We start from the raw sequence: 19,485 nt of genomic DNA on the forward strand, positions 1-19,485 counted from the left end.
TTCAAACCAAATAAGCTTTTCCTTTGGGTCCACACTCCTTCCACACCATGATCAATCCCTCTGGCATCTCTGAGCAGTACTGAGCCAAGAGACTGATTCCAAATGTAACAGATGATAGAAATCCCCTGCCCCCAAGCAGGAATACTTCATTTATTTGACCAAGAAATTTAATCCCTGTGAAGGAATGCCCTTGTCCCTTCCAATTTAACAATAATCAGAAAGGCATTGGTTAGGTAGGAGCTGTCCACTTAAAATGTAGTGATGGATATTTGACCCTAAGAAAATAGAGATGCAGTCAGACATTTATCTACAGGCTGTTCATCTCACTGCTATTTACAAAAGTAAAAATTTTTAAAACCTAAATGTCCAGCAGTATGGTACAAGTTGAAGTTTCAGCCATATGATAGAATTCTACACAGCCATTAAAATGTCTTATAGCAATATTAATTGACATGAGAAAATGCTCAAAATCTATTTAATGGGAAAAATGTTTATCAAAGAGAATATTTATTATAACCCTCAATTTTAGAAAAAGGCAGTGTATAAACACTGTATATGCACTGCCAAAACCCTCCTGCCAAAGACCACCAGGAACATGACAATAATTGAACAAGCTGGCTTTATTTTTCATTGCAGCCAGGGAGAACACGCACCATGGAGAACTGAGGGGCGTCTCAATAAGAAGGTGTTAGAGAAGACTTATCATAGGATTTGGGCTCGTGTTAATGATTTTGGGCAAGGTTTAAAGCAGTGGGGCTTGCTCTGGCTTGGATGCTCTCGGGAAGCAGGCATAGTTTAATGACTGTGTCTTACTAAATCTTCACCTGGAGGGAGAGAAGACTAGAGAAAGGTTAAAGCTCTCATTTGTTTTTCAACACACCACAATAGTCACTCATATTAGCCAGGGTAGGAATATGTTTGGTCATTTTTTGTGGTTTGGACAAGGTTCCTGTTTTGTCTGTGTTCAGACATGATTATGGAGTGTTCCTAATTTTGTCTGGATCCATCACAGGTACAGAGTGACCTTATCTGCCATTAGTGTTTTGGAAATGGTTTTTGCTCAACAGGAGAACACCAAAGCTTAGTTGTGAGCAGGTCCTAGCAACCCCGAGTCCCAGCGGATTAAATCAGGCCAGCTTCTGCATGGCAGGGACTGACTTTCTTTTTCACACACACACATATTCAGTCAGAGAAAACTAGAATTGTAACAAATATCATTTACTGTTTGTGACATTCCAGACACCGTTTTAAGTGTCCTACATTTTTAACCTATTCAACCTTCACGGCAACTCTATGTAGTAAGCACAATCAATATTCCCATTTTCAAGAAGAGAAAAGTATGGCATAAAGAGGTTAAGTTACTTACCCAACAGAAGTAGTAGAGCAAGGATTTAACTTAGTGGCTATAAACCAATAGCGTTAACCTCTATATTATGTTGTCTATGTGTACAATAAATTATTAATAGAGGTTACCTTTGAAAGGTGGTGAAAGTACAGGGATACCAGGTGTCTTTCTTTCTTTTTCTTGTTCTTATTTTCTAAATTTTCTACAAGTAATATGTATTAATTTTTAATCAGAAAAAGGAATAATTTACAAATATACTTATGGAAGCTCTGTACCCAAGCCAAGGTCATCGTCCTAACGCAAACCCAAGTCTTTGGTGGTGGCAATGCTCCCCTGAACGCCTGAATCAAAAGAGAAGACAAATCAAATCGAGAGGAGGCAACGCCCTCCCTGCGCGCGCGCTCTCTTTCTCTTAACTCCAACTCATTTTAGACAATACTAACTGGATTTCCCGCATTAAAAAGTGGCAGGAAGACCCACTCTCAGGCCGGTCCGTGTGTCTGAATTAAAGCCGGTAGGGTAAGTTCCCCCCAGTACACAGAAGAACGATTAGGAACCGAGTTGGGAGGACTAGAAGCAAACGCCTCGGTCTCAAAGGAAAGGCCCTTTCCTCGTGGGAGAAAACACCCCCAACCGGCCCGGTGAGCACCGCTGCGTCTGTCCCGCTCTAGGACTCAGCCCAGGCACTGAGAGAGGGGATGCCAGCTCTTCAGCCCGCGTGAAGGCTTATAGTAAAAGGCCGAAAATTCTAGGGACGGGAGGGAACCATTTGGAGGGACAAAGACTTCAGAATGCAAAGAGCTTTGCCGAAATGTTAAAGGCTCCCCAGCAGACCTGTCGGCTGGTTTCCCTTCTCTTACTTCTGGCGCTGCGCTGGCACCAGAGCAACAGGAAACATCTTTGTTTGCTCCCCGCGCAGAGACCGACTTCAGGCCTCCGGCGAGGTGCCCACCCCGCAGCTGCCGCCGGCTCGGCCGCAGAGAACGGTGCTCGCAGTAATTCCTACTGCCACCGTACCCCCGCCCTCCCCCGGCCCTTCCCTTCTTTCCGTGTGCCCCGGCCGAGAACCAGGCGAGGCATCCACCCTGCCATTTAGCACCTCGGCTGCGCAGTGGTGGGTGGTTTCCCAAAGCGTGTGCCCTCGCAGCCGCTGGCGCTCGAGTCGCCGCTAGCAGGGGCACAAGTCAATGAGGCTTTTCCCTCCGCGATCATCGTGAATCAGCAAAGCGCTGCAGAGCAGCGGCGTCTCCGCGAGCAGAAATTAAGACGACGGGGGAAGGGCACAAGCGGAGTGTTGCAGGGGAATTTCTAGCCCCTCCCGGGAATGGCAGTTCTGAGGGGGTGGGCGGGGGGGAGCGTTGTCGGCTGGAAGCTGCTGGTGAACCAGAGGGCGCCTTTGGAAATAGAGAGCGGTGTGAGGAACAGCGAGGGGTAGCTGAGAAAGTGGACGAGAGTACGGCTGGACAGAAGAACCTAGGGAGCGCAGGCAGAGCTGAGCGGGTGCGCCCCCGGGGGTGGGCAGCGCAGCGGTTGCAGGTGTTGCTGAGGGAACATAGGACGGAGGGTCTGGTGTGGGGAAAGGGAGAAGAGGAACCAAGAAAGGAGGATTTCCCGGCCCACGACTTCCTGTTTCTGACGTGCAAGTTCCCAAGTTCAGTTTGAGAAGTGGAGGACCGCTTGGCATTGGGGAATCTGGGCTGGGAACGTTAGGGAAATACCTCCCTTAGTCGCGGTCTCCCACCCACCTCCCTCTACCTCTCCTTCTCCTCCTGATCTTCCTCCTCCTCCTCCTCCTCCTCCTCCTCCTCTTCTCCCTCTCCCTATCCCGTCTTCCTTCAGCTTTGATTAATATGCATGCCCATGCTCAGTAGTGCGGGCCACACTCCAGGGACCGCGCCTCCAGTCACCGCCGCCTCTCGCTTGACCCTTGGCACTAAAAAGCTAAGCAGGAGCGACCCGGAGGCGTGGGATGGGAAGGCCGAGCGCTCAAAGCGCGAAGCCTGGGGACCCCTCTCCGCGCCCCGGTCCCCACCCCCCTGGCCGGACGGAGCGCCTCAGCGGCCCAGACTCCGAGATCCCGCTTCGGTCTGCGTTGCAACGGATGGACCCCGGGGATTGGAGCGCGCAACGAACCGCGCTAAATTGTACCTGTGCGTGGCCGTTCCCGCCGCCGCCGCAGGTCTATCCCGGGCCCGAAGCCGGCGCCCGCCTTCTCGGGGAATTCTCTGGAGGGGGTGTGCGAGGGGAACCACAGTGGCTGCCTTCTAGCTCACGGCTGGCGCGCACAAGCACACGCCCAACTTTGCCGAGCCGTCGGCGCCCCCCGGCTTCCCCCGCGCCCCCTGCGGCTCGGCACCCTCGGAGACCACATCTCTCCAGGTCTGAGATAAGGTGTCCCCCGCTCCCACACTCGCCCATTTGTGGAGGAGAGAGCGGGGTGGAGGAGAGAAGGGGAGTAACGCTACAGACTCCCTAATCAGCTGTTCACAAACACTCTATGCCCGCAGGGGCGCCCGCTCCAGCCCCGCCGCACCAGGTCCCCCAGACCCGCCAGTGACGACAGAGAGAGGAGGAGGAGGAAGAAGAGGAGGAGGAGGAGGAGGAGGAGGAGGAGGAGGAGGAGGAGGAGGCGGAGGCGGCGGCGGCGGCGGCGGCAGTGCGGAGAGGCGGGAGTCCGGGAGCAACAGAGCCCTGGCGACCGGCGGCTCCACCGACTGACCATCATTATCAGCACTTTTATTACTGGGGGACGGTGTGGGGAGGTTGAGGGGCGCGCAGCAGAACTGTCCAACCCACTCTGGAGTGACCCTAATTGAGAGCGAGAAGACTCTCCAGAGGCGCCTTTGGAGTGGACGTGCCCCAGACGCACACCCGGACTCTGTGGTCCCGCGGAAGCTGCAATGTTGGGGATATTTTAAATGGCTCTTACTTGAGAGGAGGCGTGATTTCCACGTTCGAGCGTCTTCGCTCCCCACCCCCTCTCCGCACCAGCCTGTGCGCGCCACCACCTGAGCCTGGCGAGAGAGCCTGGGCGCACGCAGTCTTCAGCCTCTTCCTTTCCGCCTCTGGGGGGATTCGGCTCTGAGCGGGTCCGCCCGACGCCCCCCGGGAAAACTCTTTACTTTTTGTTTGGAAAATCGGGGCCATTTCTTTATTCATCTCTGGGTCTCCCCGGAGGAAGGCAGGGGAGGGGAGGGCGTGCGCGGCGGGCCGGGCCGGGGGAGGGGAGTGCGGGGAGGGGAGGGGACTGGGTGTAGCCTGGAATTCTCCGTCCTCGTGCTCCTAGGCTGGCGCGCAGAAGCTCCCCGCGATAGCGCCGCCGCCACTCCCCGCGCCACCCCGTCGTTGGCCTCGGGGGTCGGGTGAGTGGGGTCATGACGCGCCGCGGGGGCTGCCCCGGGCACCTCCGGCGCTGAGCCGGGACGCTGCCCCGCCGCTCCGAGCCCCTCTGGCGGGGAGGCGGCGGGGGGTGGGGAGGGCGCACGGCGTAGGGCGGGGTGGGGGCGGCGCGGAGGCCGCCAAGCTGGGGGGCTCTCCGGGCCGGCGCGGCCGCGGGCAGGAGGGCGTGTCTCCGGCCCGAGGGGACCCTCCCGAGGCGCGGCGCGGGACTCCCCGATGGTGGTGCCGCGGCTCCGGGAGAGCACCGGGTCTCGCCTCCGCCGCCGCCGCCGCCGCCGCCGCCGCGGGCGCCACCACCGCCGCCGCCGCCGCCGCCGCCGCCCGAGCCCGCGCCGAGCGTGCGCCTCGCCCTCCTCCCGCGCCCGCTCTGCTCTAGGATGCTGCGGCAGGTTCTGCACAGGGGCTTGAGGACGTGTTTCTCCCGGCTCGGCCACTTCATTGCCAGTCACCCTGTCTTCTTCGCCTCGGCGCCGGTGCTCATCTCCATCCTGCTCGGCGCCAGCTTCAGCCGCTACCAGGTCGAGGAGAGCGTGGAGCACCTGCTGGCGCCCCAGCACAGCCTCGCCAAGATCGAGCGCAACCTCGTCAACAGCCTCTTCCCGGTCAACCGCTCCAAGCACCGGCTCTACTCGGACCTGCAGACCCCTGGGCGCTACGGCCGGGTCATCGTCACCTCCTTCCAGAAAGCCAACATGCTGGACCAGCATCACACCGACCTGATCTTAAAGGTGAGAGGGGGGCGGGCACGGGCAGCCTCTGCGGGCGCCGCTGCCGCGGTTGGGCTGGCTGAGCGCGGGGGTCCGGGCTGAGAGCGCCTCCTCTCCCATCCCAGGCGACTGCCGCAGGGGCTCTGCTGCACCGCGCGCCCCTCGAAGGCCGCCCGGAGCCTCCCAGCCTCCCGGGCGGGGAGCGTCCGGGTCCGGGCCCGGCCCTGCCCTGGCCGCCGTCGCCGCCACCCCGGCAGCCGCTGCAACAGTTGGGGCGGCGGCGGCCACGGTGCTGTGGTCGGTGCGCTTGTTTTGGTTGCAGTGGTCTTGGGGGCGGGGAGGCTTTGGGGTAACTGGGCCAGAAGGAACCGAACTAGAGGAGACATTCTAGAAAGTCCTGCTACTTGAAAACAAAATACTATCTTGGGGGGATTCAGAGATCCCTCTCCCGTGTCCTCATTTCTTCTCCCTTCCTCTGACCCCGGAGTGTTTTGGAAAAGGCTGCTCGGAGGGGCTGTGAGCGGGATGGTAAAGGAAATGCCTCCCATCCACCAGAAAGAAGTGTGGTCCTGGAGAGAGGACAGGGGCTGCCCTGCTGCCCTGCTGCCCTCTTCCCCGGCCGAGGTAGCCATCTCTGACTTCTAGGGTGAGAGAGAACGTTTGTAATTCGCAGTTGTTTCATCTTTCACAGTAGCTCCTCTCCTTTGAAATGCAAAAAGTTCTTTGGGAAATGAGGGATTCGACTGATGCACTTTCATATGGGTGTATTTGGGCGTGAGGGTGAGGGGCAGAGCCAGAAGGGTGAGGACAGAAGCCAGGCTGTGTGGCCCCGAGAAGAGCACGGTTAGGGGGTGACACTCAAAGAAACAGGGTGTGCTGTCAGCCTGAGGTGGGAATTTGATGTAAAAAGTGAGGTTAATGGTGATAACTTTCAGGAAGTTCCTAAGCAAAGCAGAGGAGTGAGGACTGGAGTTGGAAAAGTGGAGACCTTGGGAGAGAAAAGCAGAAATAGGTGAGAATGTTCCATCCAAGCCCTGGTGGGGATTCTGGGTCTTGTTTACCTAAGGTACTCCTCTGGGAAGGGCAGACAGGAGCCAGTCCCAGCTGGAGCCCTGGGGCCGAGGGATGGAAGTGCTGGTTTTGTGTGGGTCTCTGGTCCAGATCCAGGATTGGAGGATGGTTAGATTTCTAGTCTACTTATCCCACCGGGAGTCAGCCAGTGAACCTGGGGGACTCTTTCCTTCTCTTTTACTCTACAGGTAACCCCCTAGAGACAAGCGAATTTTCCACCCTGTATTTGTTGACATGTTATCGATCAGCAATTAGTAATGAGGGGAATCTGACTAGAGACTCAGTGGAAATAGGACCTTCCCACATTGGGTGGCTTGTGGTATTTTTAATGGCACACACATCATCACACATACTCACCACAGAACCTTAGTAACATTAATCCTGAGTTGTTTGCTTTTTTCATGATTACGCTTCCAACATCGAAGTGGGGTTTTTTTCCCCCGATCCTTTAGTTACCGTATTTTGACACACGGATAAATACTGCTCCAAATGCTTTCCCAAGAAAACATGTAGTAGTTTCATCATAGGCTTAAGGAAACTATAATTTAGCCAGTCCTGACATTTAGAAAGCTGCCCCATCTTTTGATAGATGATCTACTAAATGATGTTTCTCTTTGTTTTTGTTTTTTGTTTTTTGAGGTGATGTTTCCACTGGATGGTTTTTTGGGGTTTTTTTTACCCCCTAACAAACCGTCACGCCACTCTGACGGGCAGTCGCTAGTTCTGTTCACTCTCAAGGTTAATGAGACATCAACAGGCACATCAGATGTCTTTTCAACTGGACTGTTTCTCTCCTATTTGATTTTGATCTGTTCAGGACAGAAAACCGTGTTAGAAGAGAAAGTTGGGACTGGAGAGCCAGGGAGGCTGGCTTTGCCTTCATAACTAAAGGGCAACTTTAAAGGACGGCGGTCTTGTGAGTGAATTGTTTTAAGAAATGGGATGTTTTTTCGTGTTCTAGGTTTGTGAGGAAGATCAAAACCAAGTGGCATAGTGGTCAGAACTCATTTCTAGCTGATGGCTCTCTGGTGAAAATGAATTCACAGAGCTTATGAAAACCCAGACTCATGAAACTGAGGGAACTGCCTTCAATTTTATATATCCATCTTTTTCTTCTTATGTCCAACACCTATATTTGGTAGGTATGGAGCTGGGGGACAGAAAAATGGACCCTCGGTAGTCATGGTACTGTAAAGTGTGGGAACAAGCACTTTTTTCCTCTTTTTTTCTATTAGACACATGAAAGATTTGTCCTTTACACAAGATGTTAGGAGTGAAAGAGTCACTGTTTCTGCCCTTACTAGTGTTATTCTGATACTTTGTTGCTGGCATCAAGGGTAGCACTGACAGTTAACATTGTACACAGCACCAGCCAGCCCCTGCCTGTTTCATAACAGCGCACTGAAACTAAAGTGGACAAAGCGTAACCAGGTTTGAGGCTTTCTCATGCCCCACGACAAAACTGAAGGAAGTAACTTGCAGGGCTGTGTCACTCACTCATAGTGCTCTGGGGTTGTACCTCTTCAATGAAGGCGATCCTTCTTGCAATATTAGTCCAGCTACTTTCTGATCAAAAATAGACTGGGAAGGGATGATGACAAAAAATGAAAATCCAGGTTGGTTTTTTCAAAAACATAATTGAGAGTATAACAGAAAAAAATAATCCACCCTTGACAACCCAGCTGATCTGCTTTGGAGGAGCTTTCTCAAATTCATGCAAGTGACATGATTGCCATACTCTGACCTCTGCAGCGTTAGAATCTGACCACAAACTATGAGAGAGGTGACTCTCCCTAGCAATGGTTTCCTCTGAAGCCCACAGGGCAAAGATGTAATTTTGGGTGAAAGTAGGTGGGGCCTGATGGTACTGGCAAAGGATCAGCCATTAATTTCTGAACCCCTTTAAATACATGTTGATCTTCAAAAGTCTTCACTTCACTAGAATATTAAATTTAACTCATTATTATATTTTAACAAAAATCCATGATGTTCATCTCAGAGCAAATTTCAGAGTAGTGCCTCCCAAGCTTTTATGGATATGTTTCTTCCTGATCACCTGAAGTGAAGTGTAAGCAGGTCTTAGTCGATAACTGATCTGGCTGTGACCAAGACAATACTTGATTTGTTCCATGTGTCTCAAGAACCAATTTAGCCCATTCCTTATAATAATGATAGCACCTTTATAACAGCTTATAAGTTATAAGCATTTAGTATGTTTAAATACATCAAACACCTAAGGGTAGGCAGGAGAAATGGTGTGATTCCATTTTACCGATGAGAAAACTGCGCCTTAGAAATTAACCGCATTATCTATAGAAAAAAAGACAAAGACAGAACCAGGACCGTGACCCAGGGTTTTGACGCCCCGCCCAGTGCTCTTTTCACTATCATTTGCTGCCTCCCATATGATAAACTACTTGAATGATTTTAAATGTACATATTTGGTATCCAAATGAGGTCTATTCAATCAAAGTCTCATCCCCATCCTATACTGTTGTTCTAACAGTGGCAGTTGGATCATAAGGACATTCTCTCAACCGTAGTGTCGATGGAAATCCACTTACCGAAACTCTACATGCCCAAAGTAAAGCATAAGATGCTTGTAATTAGCAATATACAAAGACAGAAAGATAGACTATTTTACTGGAAAAAAAATCTCTGGATGATTGAATGCAGCGATTTCCTGTTTGAGCGCTGTTCATTGGCCAGGTCCGGGTGAATTCAACTCCAATGCCTCACTCACACAGTCCCTGGCACATAGTAGGCCTTCAGTAAATATCTCTCCAAGGGACCTGCCCTAGTTTGCTCAGACATTTACGTGATGGGCAAAGAAAATTCCACAGAAACTACTCTGAAATGTATTTTCAGAACGACATTTTTATGTGTACAACTTTATAGGCAGATTCTAAGGCTTCTCTTTTCCCAAGATACCATTCTTCCTTTCTCTTTTTCCAAGATCACCTCTGTAGTCACATCAAAGCGCTTTTCAGTTTTGCAGTTGCATAGGGGCGTCTCCTTTGCATAACGTCCTCTTTTTCAGGGGGACCTCATAGGCTGTTTTATTCCAAAACAAGGGAAGGACCCATACTCACTATGCAGACATTCTTCCTTTTACTGGGGAATCTCATTTTGTTCAAATATTGAGTTTCTACTTTATTTAAGCTTTTCATGTTTAATTATATTAAGGAGAATTAAGTTGCAAAATGAGATTGATAGAATTTAACTGGGAATTATTTAATTCAAGCTTTCCACGAAAGGCAGCACAACAGCTAGCTCAGGGGCACAAAGACCTGATAGCTGGATCAAGATCCCAGTTTTGCCAAATACTGTCTCAGCACTTTCAGTCATTACAGGAATCGCCATTATGTCTTTCTCTACAGTCTATGGATCGGCAAATTCCAGCCTATTTTTGAGCGTAGGAGTTTTTACATTTTTTAAAGATTGTAACGAAACAAAACAAAAACAAGGAAGAATATGAGACAGAGGTGGTCTAAGACTCTCAAAGCCTAAAATATTTACTCTTTGGTCCTTTACATTAAAGAAGTTCCTATACTATATTTCAAAACCCCCTTACCGGAGCAATTTCAGGAAGTTAATGCTGTTAAGTAATCTCTAAGGCAGTGGTTCTCAACCAGGGGCGATTGTGCCCTGCAAGGGACATTCAGCAATGGTTGGAGACATTTTAGCTCATCACAACCAGGGGCGAGTTGCTACTGGCATCTAGTGGGTGGAGGTCATGGATGCTCTTAAACATCCTCTGTGTGCAGGACAGCCCCATACAGCAAAGAATTATCTGGCCCCAGATACTGCTTGAAAGGGTTCATGTGTGTATTTCTTTTTGTTTTGCTAGGATTTTTTCATCTGCATTGATTATGCAAAATGAAAAAATGCCAAAGAGAAGTTCACGTCCAAAAATCTTACAGAAGTTTGACTGGGGACAAATACTACAACCTGTGAGGAGATGCTCGCTTGGGCAACTGGCCAAAGACCAGATTTTCCAATGTAACCTTCCCCAAGATGCACTTATCTTGCTCTCCTAGAGCTCTGTCCTTTATGGTCTAAATCCCAATGTAGAGGAACCCAGGAAAGTGAATATGGTCGAACTGCTTGAATGATAAAGCTGCTGAATTGCTGCTGGCCTTGGGACTTGTCAGAGTGCCCACTACTGGCAGGCCTGACCCTCAGTCTGTAGCAGTCACCCACTTAGGCCGGGCTTCTCCTCACAATGCGTAAGACCCCAGTGTGAACAGCGGCCTGCCGAGGAGACAGGAGGCCGTGCTCTGTTGCCTAGTCCAGCTGCTTTGCCCTTCTGAACATAAAATGACAAACAAAGAGCTTGCATCCAAAGGACAGGGGATCAAAGACCCTTGGGTTTGGAAGGCACCTTAAAGGTCATCTCCGCGGACACTGGAATGTACTCTTAGCATCTCAGGGTGCTTTGTCTGGTGACAGGTGCTATGATGCCTTGGGCAGTCCTGTCACTTCGATGAGTTATCCAGGTGGCAGGTACTCTTAGAAAAGATTGAGGCCAGGCCTGAAAGGGCAGCATTCGTGCATCTGCTGGACCAGCCAGTTGCCTTTTGCACTTTATTTTTGCACTAGGTGCAAAGTAAGGAGAGGGTGAGATCTCGTTTCATTCTCCTTGCATTTCATGGGAGGTGCATCCAAACAATCCAAGTTCATTATCATTCTAGGGTTGTCTGACTTCTAAGCACATGTCATTTGTGTGACTAGCATCCTCCAATGCCCACTCTGTTTGTCTCATTTAGATTTGGGGACCAATTTTTTACTTGCCCATGTAGATAACCATTTGGAACAAATTTTGGGTAAACTGCTAATTTAAACTGAAATTTAAATATAAAGCTGTAGTGTGAGAGGAAGCCCACCTTTTTAATGACTCAGAGTTATCTTGACAGATGCCATATTAGAGTTAGAGAAGAATGATTTTTTTTTAACAAACACAAAGACTGAGCCTCTCAGGATTCACCAGACTTACAAACCTCATCCAACAGCTGAGCATTTAACCGGTGACTTCTTGTGATAACTAAGAGAAGGAGAAGTAAGCTAAAAGAAGTTATTTGTTTCCTACCTGAGAGGTTGCAGCATCCCTTGGCACAGGAGCTAGGGGATCTGATCAGCTCTGACTCGGTGGTATATGCCATCTGGCACCTGACTTTGGGGCTCAGTATGAGCCCCAAGTGATACCTGAGATAGGCTTGAAGCAGACCTTTGAAGTCACTTGCTTGGTAGCACATCACAGCAAGCAGGCCTGTCTGCCGCACTGCCTGTGCTGCCGCCACATGCCCGGAAGGCCACAGAACTTCCGAGGTATCCTGCCAGACTGATTTAATGACCAGCAGGGGAGGTGAGTAATCTCTAACCTTTAAAAGACAAAAAAAAAAAAAAAAAAAAAAAAAAAGGAAAATCAACACCAGTTGTTATTTCATATGGGAAGCCCTGAATAATATGTCGTGCCTTCAACTTCAGAAGTCATATTTTGAACAAAAGAAGGCAATGAGGGAACAGGGAAGTTATTTTTATCTTCTTGCCCTCCAGGAAATCCTCTTGAGAATACTGTTTCTGGTATTTTGAAAGATCCCCGTTGTTAGGTCTTCTACTTTAGGTTTAACCTGTGGGCTTCAAGTACAGTCGAGATGAGGATTTGAGTGCAGGCAGTTACCTTGGGGCGTGATATCCAAAAACATCTGTAAGGAAGTGAGGACATGAAATAGGGAGTAGCAGGAAGCCAGTCAAGGGAGTGTTCTCAAGCCAGTGTCCACTGTGGGCATCCAGGGCTCAGTCTCACTGGGGAACTGTGGGAGACACTGGATAACCTCCATCCACGTTATCCCAACTGTGGGTGAAGGACCTGGATATTCTTCTCCCAAGTCTCCAGCCATCATTAGGATCCGGCTGCAGCCCAGCACAGTAAATAAATCTCTAGCAATTCCAGATGCTGTATGTGTTCCCATAATCAGAATTGGTTTTTGTTGTTGTTTTATAAAAGCCACAGGCAAAGAGCTGCAGGTGCTCACGGTGAGCCGCCTTGACATGTGGAGGTGAGTGTGAGCGGAGAGAATACAGGGGGAAGCCGGAGAGCATCTGCACTGAGGGTCTTACACCCATCTAGAGACAAACCTCTAGGAGTTTAGGGCCCACATTGCTAAGGGATGTTCATCCCTTCACTCAACAAGATGGCCATGACCCAGGCAAGAATGACCCAGCATAGCTGTTCAGTTATTCTTGAATTTGATAAGTAACTGCCATTTTCATTTTTGCCGCTGGATGGTGGTAAAGATGATTCCAAGCTGGACCTGGACGCCACCCGGATTTGTGGTTTTATATCAAGCCCTCACATTTGAGTGGCCTGTGTCCAGCCCCTCTTCCCTTCAGGAATACAAGACGAGTCTGCAGGCCCCCCTTTCGCAGCCCCCATCTTCACACATCTACCTGTGTTGCTCTCCCCACCTAGAAATGCACTCGCTGCTTACTATGAGGTCAAACTCACATGTCTCCTACTTTGTGAGGCCTTCCCAAAGTCATGGCTCCCTCCCTCCCTTAAATCTATCTGGCTTTCAGTTGTACCCACATTCTTTAATGCTTAACTAGATACTATTCTATAATTTGCTGTATTGTCATGTGATACTTTCTCTTAAGATCATAAAGCTCTTCAAGGGCAGGACCAATGTCTTATACTCCCACATCTCTCCTAGAAACTAGTATAATGTGGAATGTACAGCAGGTGCTTAATAAATTTTTGCTGGCTGATGGCTTGTAGGATGGAAAACACGCTCTGCCTTCCCTATTCATTTATTTTGCTTGAATATAATTTTGCCGGGTAGCATGACCATGTGATTTCTTTAGACGTGTCTTCACTTCTCATCCTTGATAAATTTTGGTTCCAAACTTGATGATAAGCAATAAGCATCCATTCTGCCTTAGGATCTGTTGATACTTACTTTATATGGGGAGAAACTCATATAAAGAAAAACCAAAACCAAACGCCTGACCACCTCTTTTGGTTCAAGTAGTTTGGAAAGGTGTAAATTGACCTCAGTCTCCAGTGGTCCATTCCCATTTGGGAGGGCAGAGCACTCTGCAGTTCCCAGCAAGTACCGTCAAAGTCAGCTCTCCACTACACGTGTCCTTATGTACATGAAGTGAAGTCTCAAAACACTAGCCTAACCCATACTCAAATATAAACATGAAACACATTTTTTAAAAATCAAGGACGAGTGGTTTTCCCAGCTGTAGCATCAGTGTTCAAGAGATCACCATTCTGATGTCATTCAGCTTCGAATTTCTCAAGAGGGAGCCCAGGGTAACAAAGACTTGTTCTAAGAGGTGAACTTAAAAAAATGATGCTGGTACAAAATCAGTGTATCTCTGGTGAGTTTAACAGAAACACTAGAACTGTTAATTTCTCAGCATTAAAGGGGAGATTCCTTTGCTCATTCTTCCATGGGCCCCACGAATTTGTCAAATACCATGGCTTTGTCAATTCCTTCCAGTTGTCTCAATAAAAACCGTATCTCTGCTATACAGCTAGCATAAGTGCTCAAAAAAAAAATCTTCGTAATACTCAGTACCTTAATTTTTTGAGTTTTGCACTGTTGTCTCGTTTTTATTCTGGTTTTGCTATAGCATGCAGGCAAGTGGTCATACTGAGTAAACTGACGGCTCTTAGACTCGTTATGTCCACACATCACCTGGGCATCTCGGGAAAATACAGATTCTGATTCAGCCTGGGGTGGGACCTGGAATTCTGAATTACTAACAAGCTCTCAGATGACGGTGATGTTGCTGGCCAGTGGAGCACACTTTGAGTAGCAAGGCTCAGAATCTCATCTTCATGCTTGACAGGGCTTTGCACACAAAGGAAGCATTCACTTCTTGTCCAGAAGTATCTCTGGAATGAAAAGCTCTGGGGGTCTGTGGGCTCCAGTTTCAAGGTTCTCTTCACCATGCCTCACAGCCCAGCATGCCAGAAAGGGATTCTCCAGCAACTTAGGTGAGCGTGTTGATAACTCTCCTCTCTCACTTAATTTACATGACTGCAGTGTTTCCCGGGGAAATCTTCTCCACATAAGTAGATCCACAAGCACTTCAAAGGGAAGAGTGTGTCAGAATTGCCAGAGATCAGGAGAACCAGGCCAAGTGATAACAAAGCCCCTTGGAACTGTGAAATGTAAAATTTTGCTGACTGGGGGTTTTAGTCATTTAGGTCAGGGCATTTCTCCACCTTCCCTTGTCTGAACTGTCTTTTCATAGGGTTATAAAAGAAACCTACAATTATTTAGGATCGAAGAAAATTTCTCTACCTTCCTGGTTCTCTATGCCTAAACTCTTCAAACAAAACTAACCTCAGTTTAAGTGAAGATTAGCAATTTTTCTCAAATTTGGATACGTTTTGGAATTCCCTGGGAATTTTATTAATGTTCGTATTCTGATTCAATAGGTCTGAGACAGCAGGCCTGAGCTTCCGCATTTCTAACAAGCTCCCAGGGCTACTGCTGCTCCTGCTGGTCTGAGAGCCACACTGACTAGATCAGTGGATTGCTGGACCCGAAGAACCTTTGTGTGATATATCCTGACTAATTACTGCCATTTAACTGCCTCCATACTCTAAAGCAGTGGTTGTCCACCTTGAGTAGGAGGGCCTGTCCGAACACAGATTTCAGATCTCACCCCCAGAATTTCCAATTCTGTAGGTCTGGGGTGGGGCCTGAGGATCTGCATTTCAAGCAGGTTCCCAAGGTGATGCTGTTCCTGCTAGTCTAGGGACCAAACTCTGAGAACCACTGCTATAAAGCATCCTAGTAATTAGCTGCCAGGACTAATTCTAAAAATGCAGTTTCTCTCTCTCTGTAGAAACCTGGACCATTAATTTTGAATGATGCTGTCATTCAAAGGAGACTACATAAGCCTGAACCTTTAAGTTTGCGGTTTAGGGCAAGCATACTGGACAGGGGGCCCTGCCCCTGCTGCCTGTCTCCAGGAGCTGGAGTTTAGGAGAAAGGGCCTGAGTAGAAGAAAGGACGCTCAGAGATGAGGGGGAGAGAGATAACCCCCCACTCCACACACACGCAGTGGGGATGTTGTTACTACCATCAATGTGTGATTGCCAAAGCTTCCTTCCTTCCAAAGACTTCCCACACAGGGTCACCTTTGCAGAAACATAATTTACATCAGACCAGAAGGCACAGCAGGTACACATAGGAGCGACATGTTGTGTTTATGAGACAAGGACCCAGCTCTGTGGTTGCCAGAGGTGAAGTGTCCATGGGGAGGGCCCTGGCAGCTAATGTTCAGTTTCAACTACTGACTGATGTCAGTTCTGTTAGAGAGAGGTAAAGTAGAACTGGAGTGAAGTTCAGTAAGTACTGATTTTGGCATAGTGGAATTAGCCTTGTTTCAGAGCCCCAAAGTTCTGTGTTTGAGGCTGTGAACCATCAAAGTGTCCGTGATAACAGTCATTCATCCTCTCTGGGGTCTTCATTTCCTTACCCATAAAATGGGATCAGCGATATCATCATCATGGTGTTGGAAGACAGAAGGAGATAATAACGTGTGTAAACAAACTTTGTAAAGTGCAGCATGCCTAAAGCCACACAAACCTCCCAGTGTCTGCACTGAACGCACACGTATTTGGGCCAAGAGAACAACCTCCTGGGGATTCCCAGGGGAGAAGACTAACCACCTTAGTCACTCAGTTGACACATTCCAAATCACCGTCTCCTTTTATAAAAAGGGTCTGTACAGTCCGTGACTACCTTTTACTAACCAGAAGCTTTGTTGACACGGCCTCGTGCTCCCAGATGATGTAATATTACATCAGTCTATATTTTTACTTTGAATTACTCAAGGAGAATTTTTAAATAGCATATCTGATCACCCATCGTGTACACTTCTAAAGCCTTAGACCTGCACTGTCCAATTCAAAAGCCACTAGCCACATGTGGCTATCTGATTTAAATTTAAATTAATTAAAATAAGAAATTCATTTCCTCACTTGCACTAGCCACTTTTCAAGTGCTCAGTAGCCCACATATTCCTGTAATGGACAGAACAGGTAACATTTTCATCATCAGAAAAGTTCTATTCGACAACACTGCTTTTCACAAATAAATAACTGATGCATCATACAGCTTAACTAATAAGCAGAGGAATCAAGATGGAAACACAGATCTGGCTTCTAAAGCATCAGTAAAAAATTAACTCCACCACATTGCCCCCAGGAAATACAGAAACAGATGAGCAAGGCATGGCCCCTGGTGTCAGATGGCCTTGAAGTAGTATTTCAATCAGTAACAGAGTAAGGAGGAGCTTTCTGTTTCAGCTTCGACATGTAAAGAGCTTGGAAGTTGTCATCCCCATCCTTACAACAGGAAAAACCAAGACGAACTGCAAATCAATGATTTTTCTCAAACACATCAGAGAACTGAGGTCACAGGGCAAAGTGCCATCCCCAAATCCATAAAGGCATGGAAACAATCTGCTGACCTGGAGCACATGCCTCTGGTAGAAACATTTAAATGGTAATTTTGACATACTACTGGCAAGGAGTGGAAGAAAAGTAATCCTCCTGAAATTCACCTAGTCTTCTCCATAACAAAGGGCTACTCTCCAGGGAGGAAGACTTTGCCAGAGCACAATTCTGAAACTTTATCCTAGGTTCCTCCTTCCCACTGGAGCCCCCTTTAGCTTTTGTCTCATGTAAGTTGGGGAGGCAGAGTCCACAGGTGTCAGGGCTTCAAGGAAATAGATTAGAAGTGCAGCAGCCAGGAAAGGGAGTAGGAGGCAGGGGAAGAAAACTATACCACTGGAGAAATATCTGTGAAGGTCATAGCCCCAAGGCACAGGCCCACTTAAAGACTGAGATTTCTTCAAAAGATTATATACCATTTACCCTCCCATCACCTTACCACCACACCAACAGGGCTCCAATATAATAATAGTGGATTATAGCTGAAGAGCTGTAAGACACAGACTCTCTCTGAGGAGGAGTACTTGGGAAAGACAAAGTTAAGAGGAGAGACAAAAAGAATGACAATAGAGAAATGTGAAGCTTCTGGTACCTACAGCCACAACAAACATTAAATACATCCAAAGCCCTAGATCAGCATAAGTCCTTACTATAAAATTCTATTTGCCTCAGTTCCTACTAACTGATACAACATGTCCAGCTTTGGGGAAAAAATTACAAGGCATGCAAAAAAGAAAAAATATATAGTCTGAACAGACAAAAGAAGCATGAGAACCATACTCAGATATGACACAGATGTCAGCATTATCACACAAGAAATCTAAAATAACTGATTAATATGTCGTTGACTTTAATGGAAAAAGTAGGCAACATCAAGAACAGATAGATAATGTAAGCAGAGAGATGGAAACTCTCCAGATAAATCAAAAGGAAATGCTAGAAATCAAAACTGTAGCAGAAATGAAGAATGGTTTTGATGGACCATCATCAGTACACTCAACACAGCCCAGGAAAGAATCAGTGAGCTTAAATACCGGATGAAAGAAACTTCACATATTGAAACACAAAGAGACAAAAGAGTGAAAAACACCCCAGAACATCCATGAATTGTGGGACAATATCAAAATAACATACACGTAATTAAAATGTCAGAAGGAGAAGAGAGAAAGCAACAGAAGAAATGTTTGAAATAACAATGGCCAAGAATTTTCTAAAATTAATGATAGACACCAAACTACAGATCCAGGTATCTCAGAGAACACCAAAGAGGACGAGTACCCATAAAAGCACACTTAGGCATATCATATTCAAACTACAGAAAACCAAAGACAAAGAGGAAATCTTGAAAGAAGACAGGGGATTGGGGTGGGGGAACACCTTACATATAGAAACAAAGATAAGAACTACATTAGACTTCTTATCAAAAACCACACAAGCAGGAATAGTGGAATGAAATGTTTAATGAGTTGAAAGGAAAAAAACTCAGCAACCTGAAATTCTATAATTCCACAAAATTATGCTTCAAAGTGAAGGAGATACAAAAACTTTCTCAGACCAAAAAAAAAAAAAAAAAAACTGACGGAATTCATTGCCTGCAGACCTGTTCTGCAAGAAATTCTCTTCAGCAGAAGGAAAATTACATATATCAAAAACTCCGATCTATATAAAGAACAGTGTTAGAGAAGGAATAAATGAAGGTAAAGTAAAATCTTTTTAGCTTTCTTATTCTTAATTGATCAAAAGATAACTGTTTAAAGCAATAATAGTAACAATATATTGACTGACTATAACATATGGATAAGTAGAATGAATGTCAGCCATGTCACTAGGGACAGGAGGGAGGAATTGGAACTACTGTGTTACAACTGTACTACATATGAAGCATTACAGTATTATCTGAAGATTAGGTATTGATACATATTGTAGGTGCTAGGGCAACCACTAAAATTTTTTTAGAAAAAGAACAAATGCAACAAATAGAGAATACTTACAACTATGGTAGATATTAATCCAACCATATCAATAGTTACTTAAAACATGAATGGTATAATGGTATATACCAATTAAAAGGCAGTGACTATCAGAGTGGATCAAGTGAAAACAAGACCCAACTCTGTGTTGCCTACAAGGAACCCACTTTAAATATAAAGACTCAGATAGATTAAAAATGAAGGGATAGAGAAAGATGTACCATGCTAACACTAAGCAAAAGAAAGCTATTATTAATTTAAGATACGGCTGACTTCAGAACAAGGAAAATTATCAGGAATAAAGAGGGGCATTACATAATGATAAAAGGATTAATCCTCCAAGAAGACATAACAATCCTAAACATGTATACACCTAACAAACAGAGTATTAAAATACATGAGGCAAGGGCTTCCCTGGTGGCGCAGTGATTGAGAGTCCGCCTGACGATGCAGGGGATGCAGGTTCGTGCCCGGGTCCGGGAGGATCCCACGTGCCGCGGAGCGGCT

The 19,485-nt window shown here is 47.1% G+C and overlaps 1 protein-coding gene across 4 annotated transcripts in view; it reads left to right on the forward strand.

Annotated features, from left to right (window-relative positions):
- Nucleotides 1-4,017: 4,017 nt before the first annotated feature.
- The window catches only part of PTCHD1 (patched domain containing 1), a 56,780-nt gene continuing 41,312 nt past the window's right edge, over nucleotides 4,018-19,485 (forward strand). The window contains exons 1-3 of one of the 4 annotated variants that reach the window (XM_028482870.2): nucleotides 4,018-4,434; nucleotides 4,632-4,707; nucleotides 5,121-5,472. In XM_028482870.2, the coding sequence (XP_028338671.1) occupies nucleotides 5,122-5,472 (351 nt within the window). In that variant the 5' untranslated portion in view covers nucleotides 4,018-4,434; nucleotides 4,632-4,707; nucleotide 5,121. Of the gene's footprint in view, nucleotides 4,708-5,120; nucleotides 5,473-14,404; nucleotides 14,534-19,485 lie in introns of those variants that run through there. The other 3 variants (XM_024115237.3, XM_024115236.3, XM_028482871.2) reach the window with 3 other exon arrangements.

This window comes from Physeter macrocephalus, chromosome 21 (genome assembly GCF_002837175.3).
Source record: "Physeter macrocephalus isolate SW-GA chromosome 21, ASM283717v5, whole genome shotgun sequence".
In the NCBI taxonomy this organism is placed as follows: domain Eukaryota; kingdom Metazoa; phylum Chordata; class Mammalia; order Artiodactyla; family Physeteridae; genus Physeter; species Physeter macrocephalus.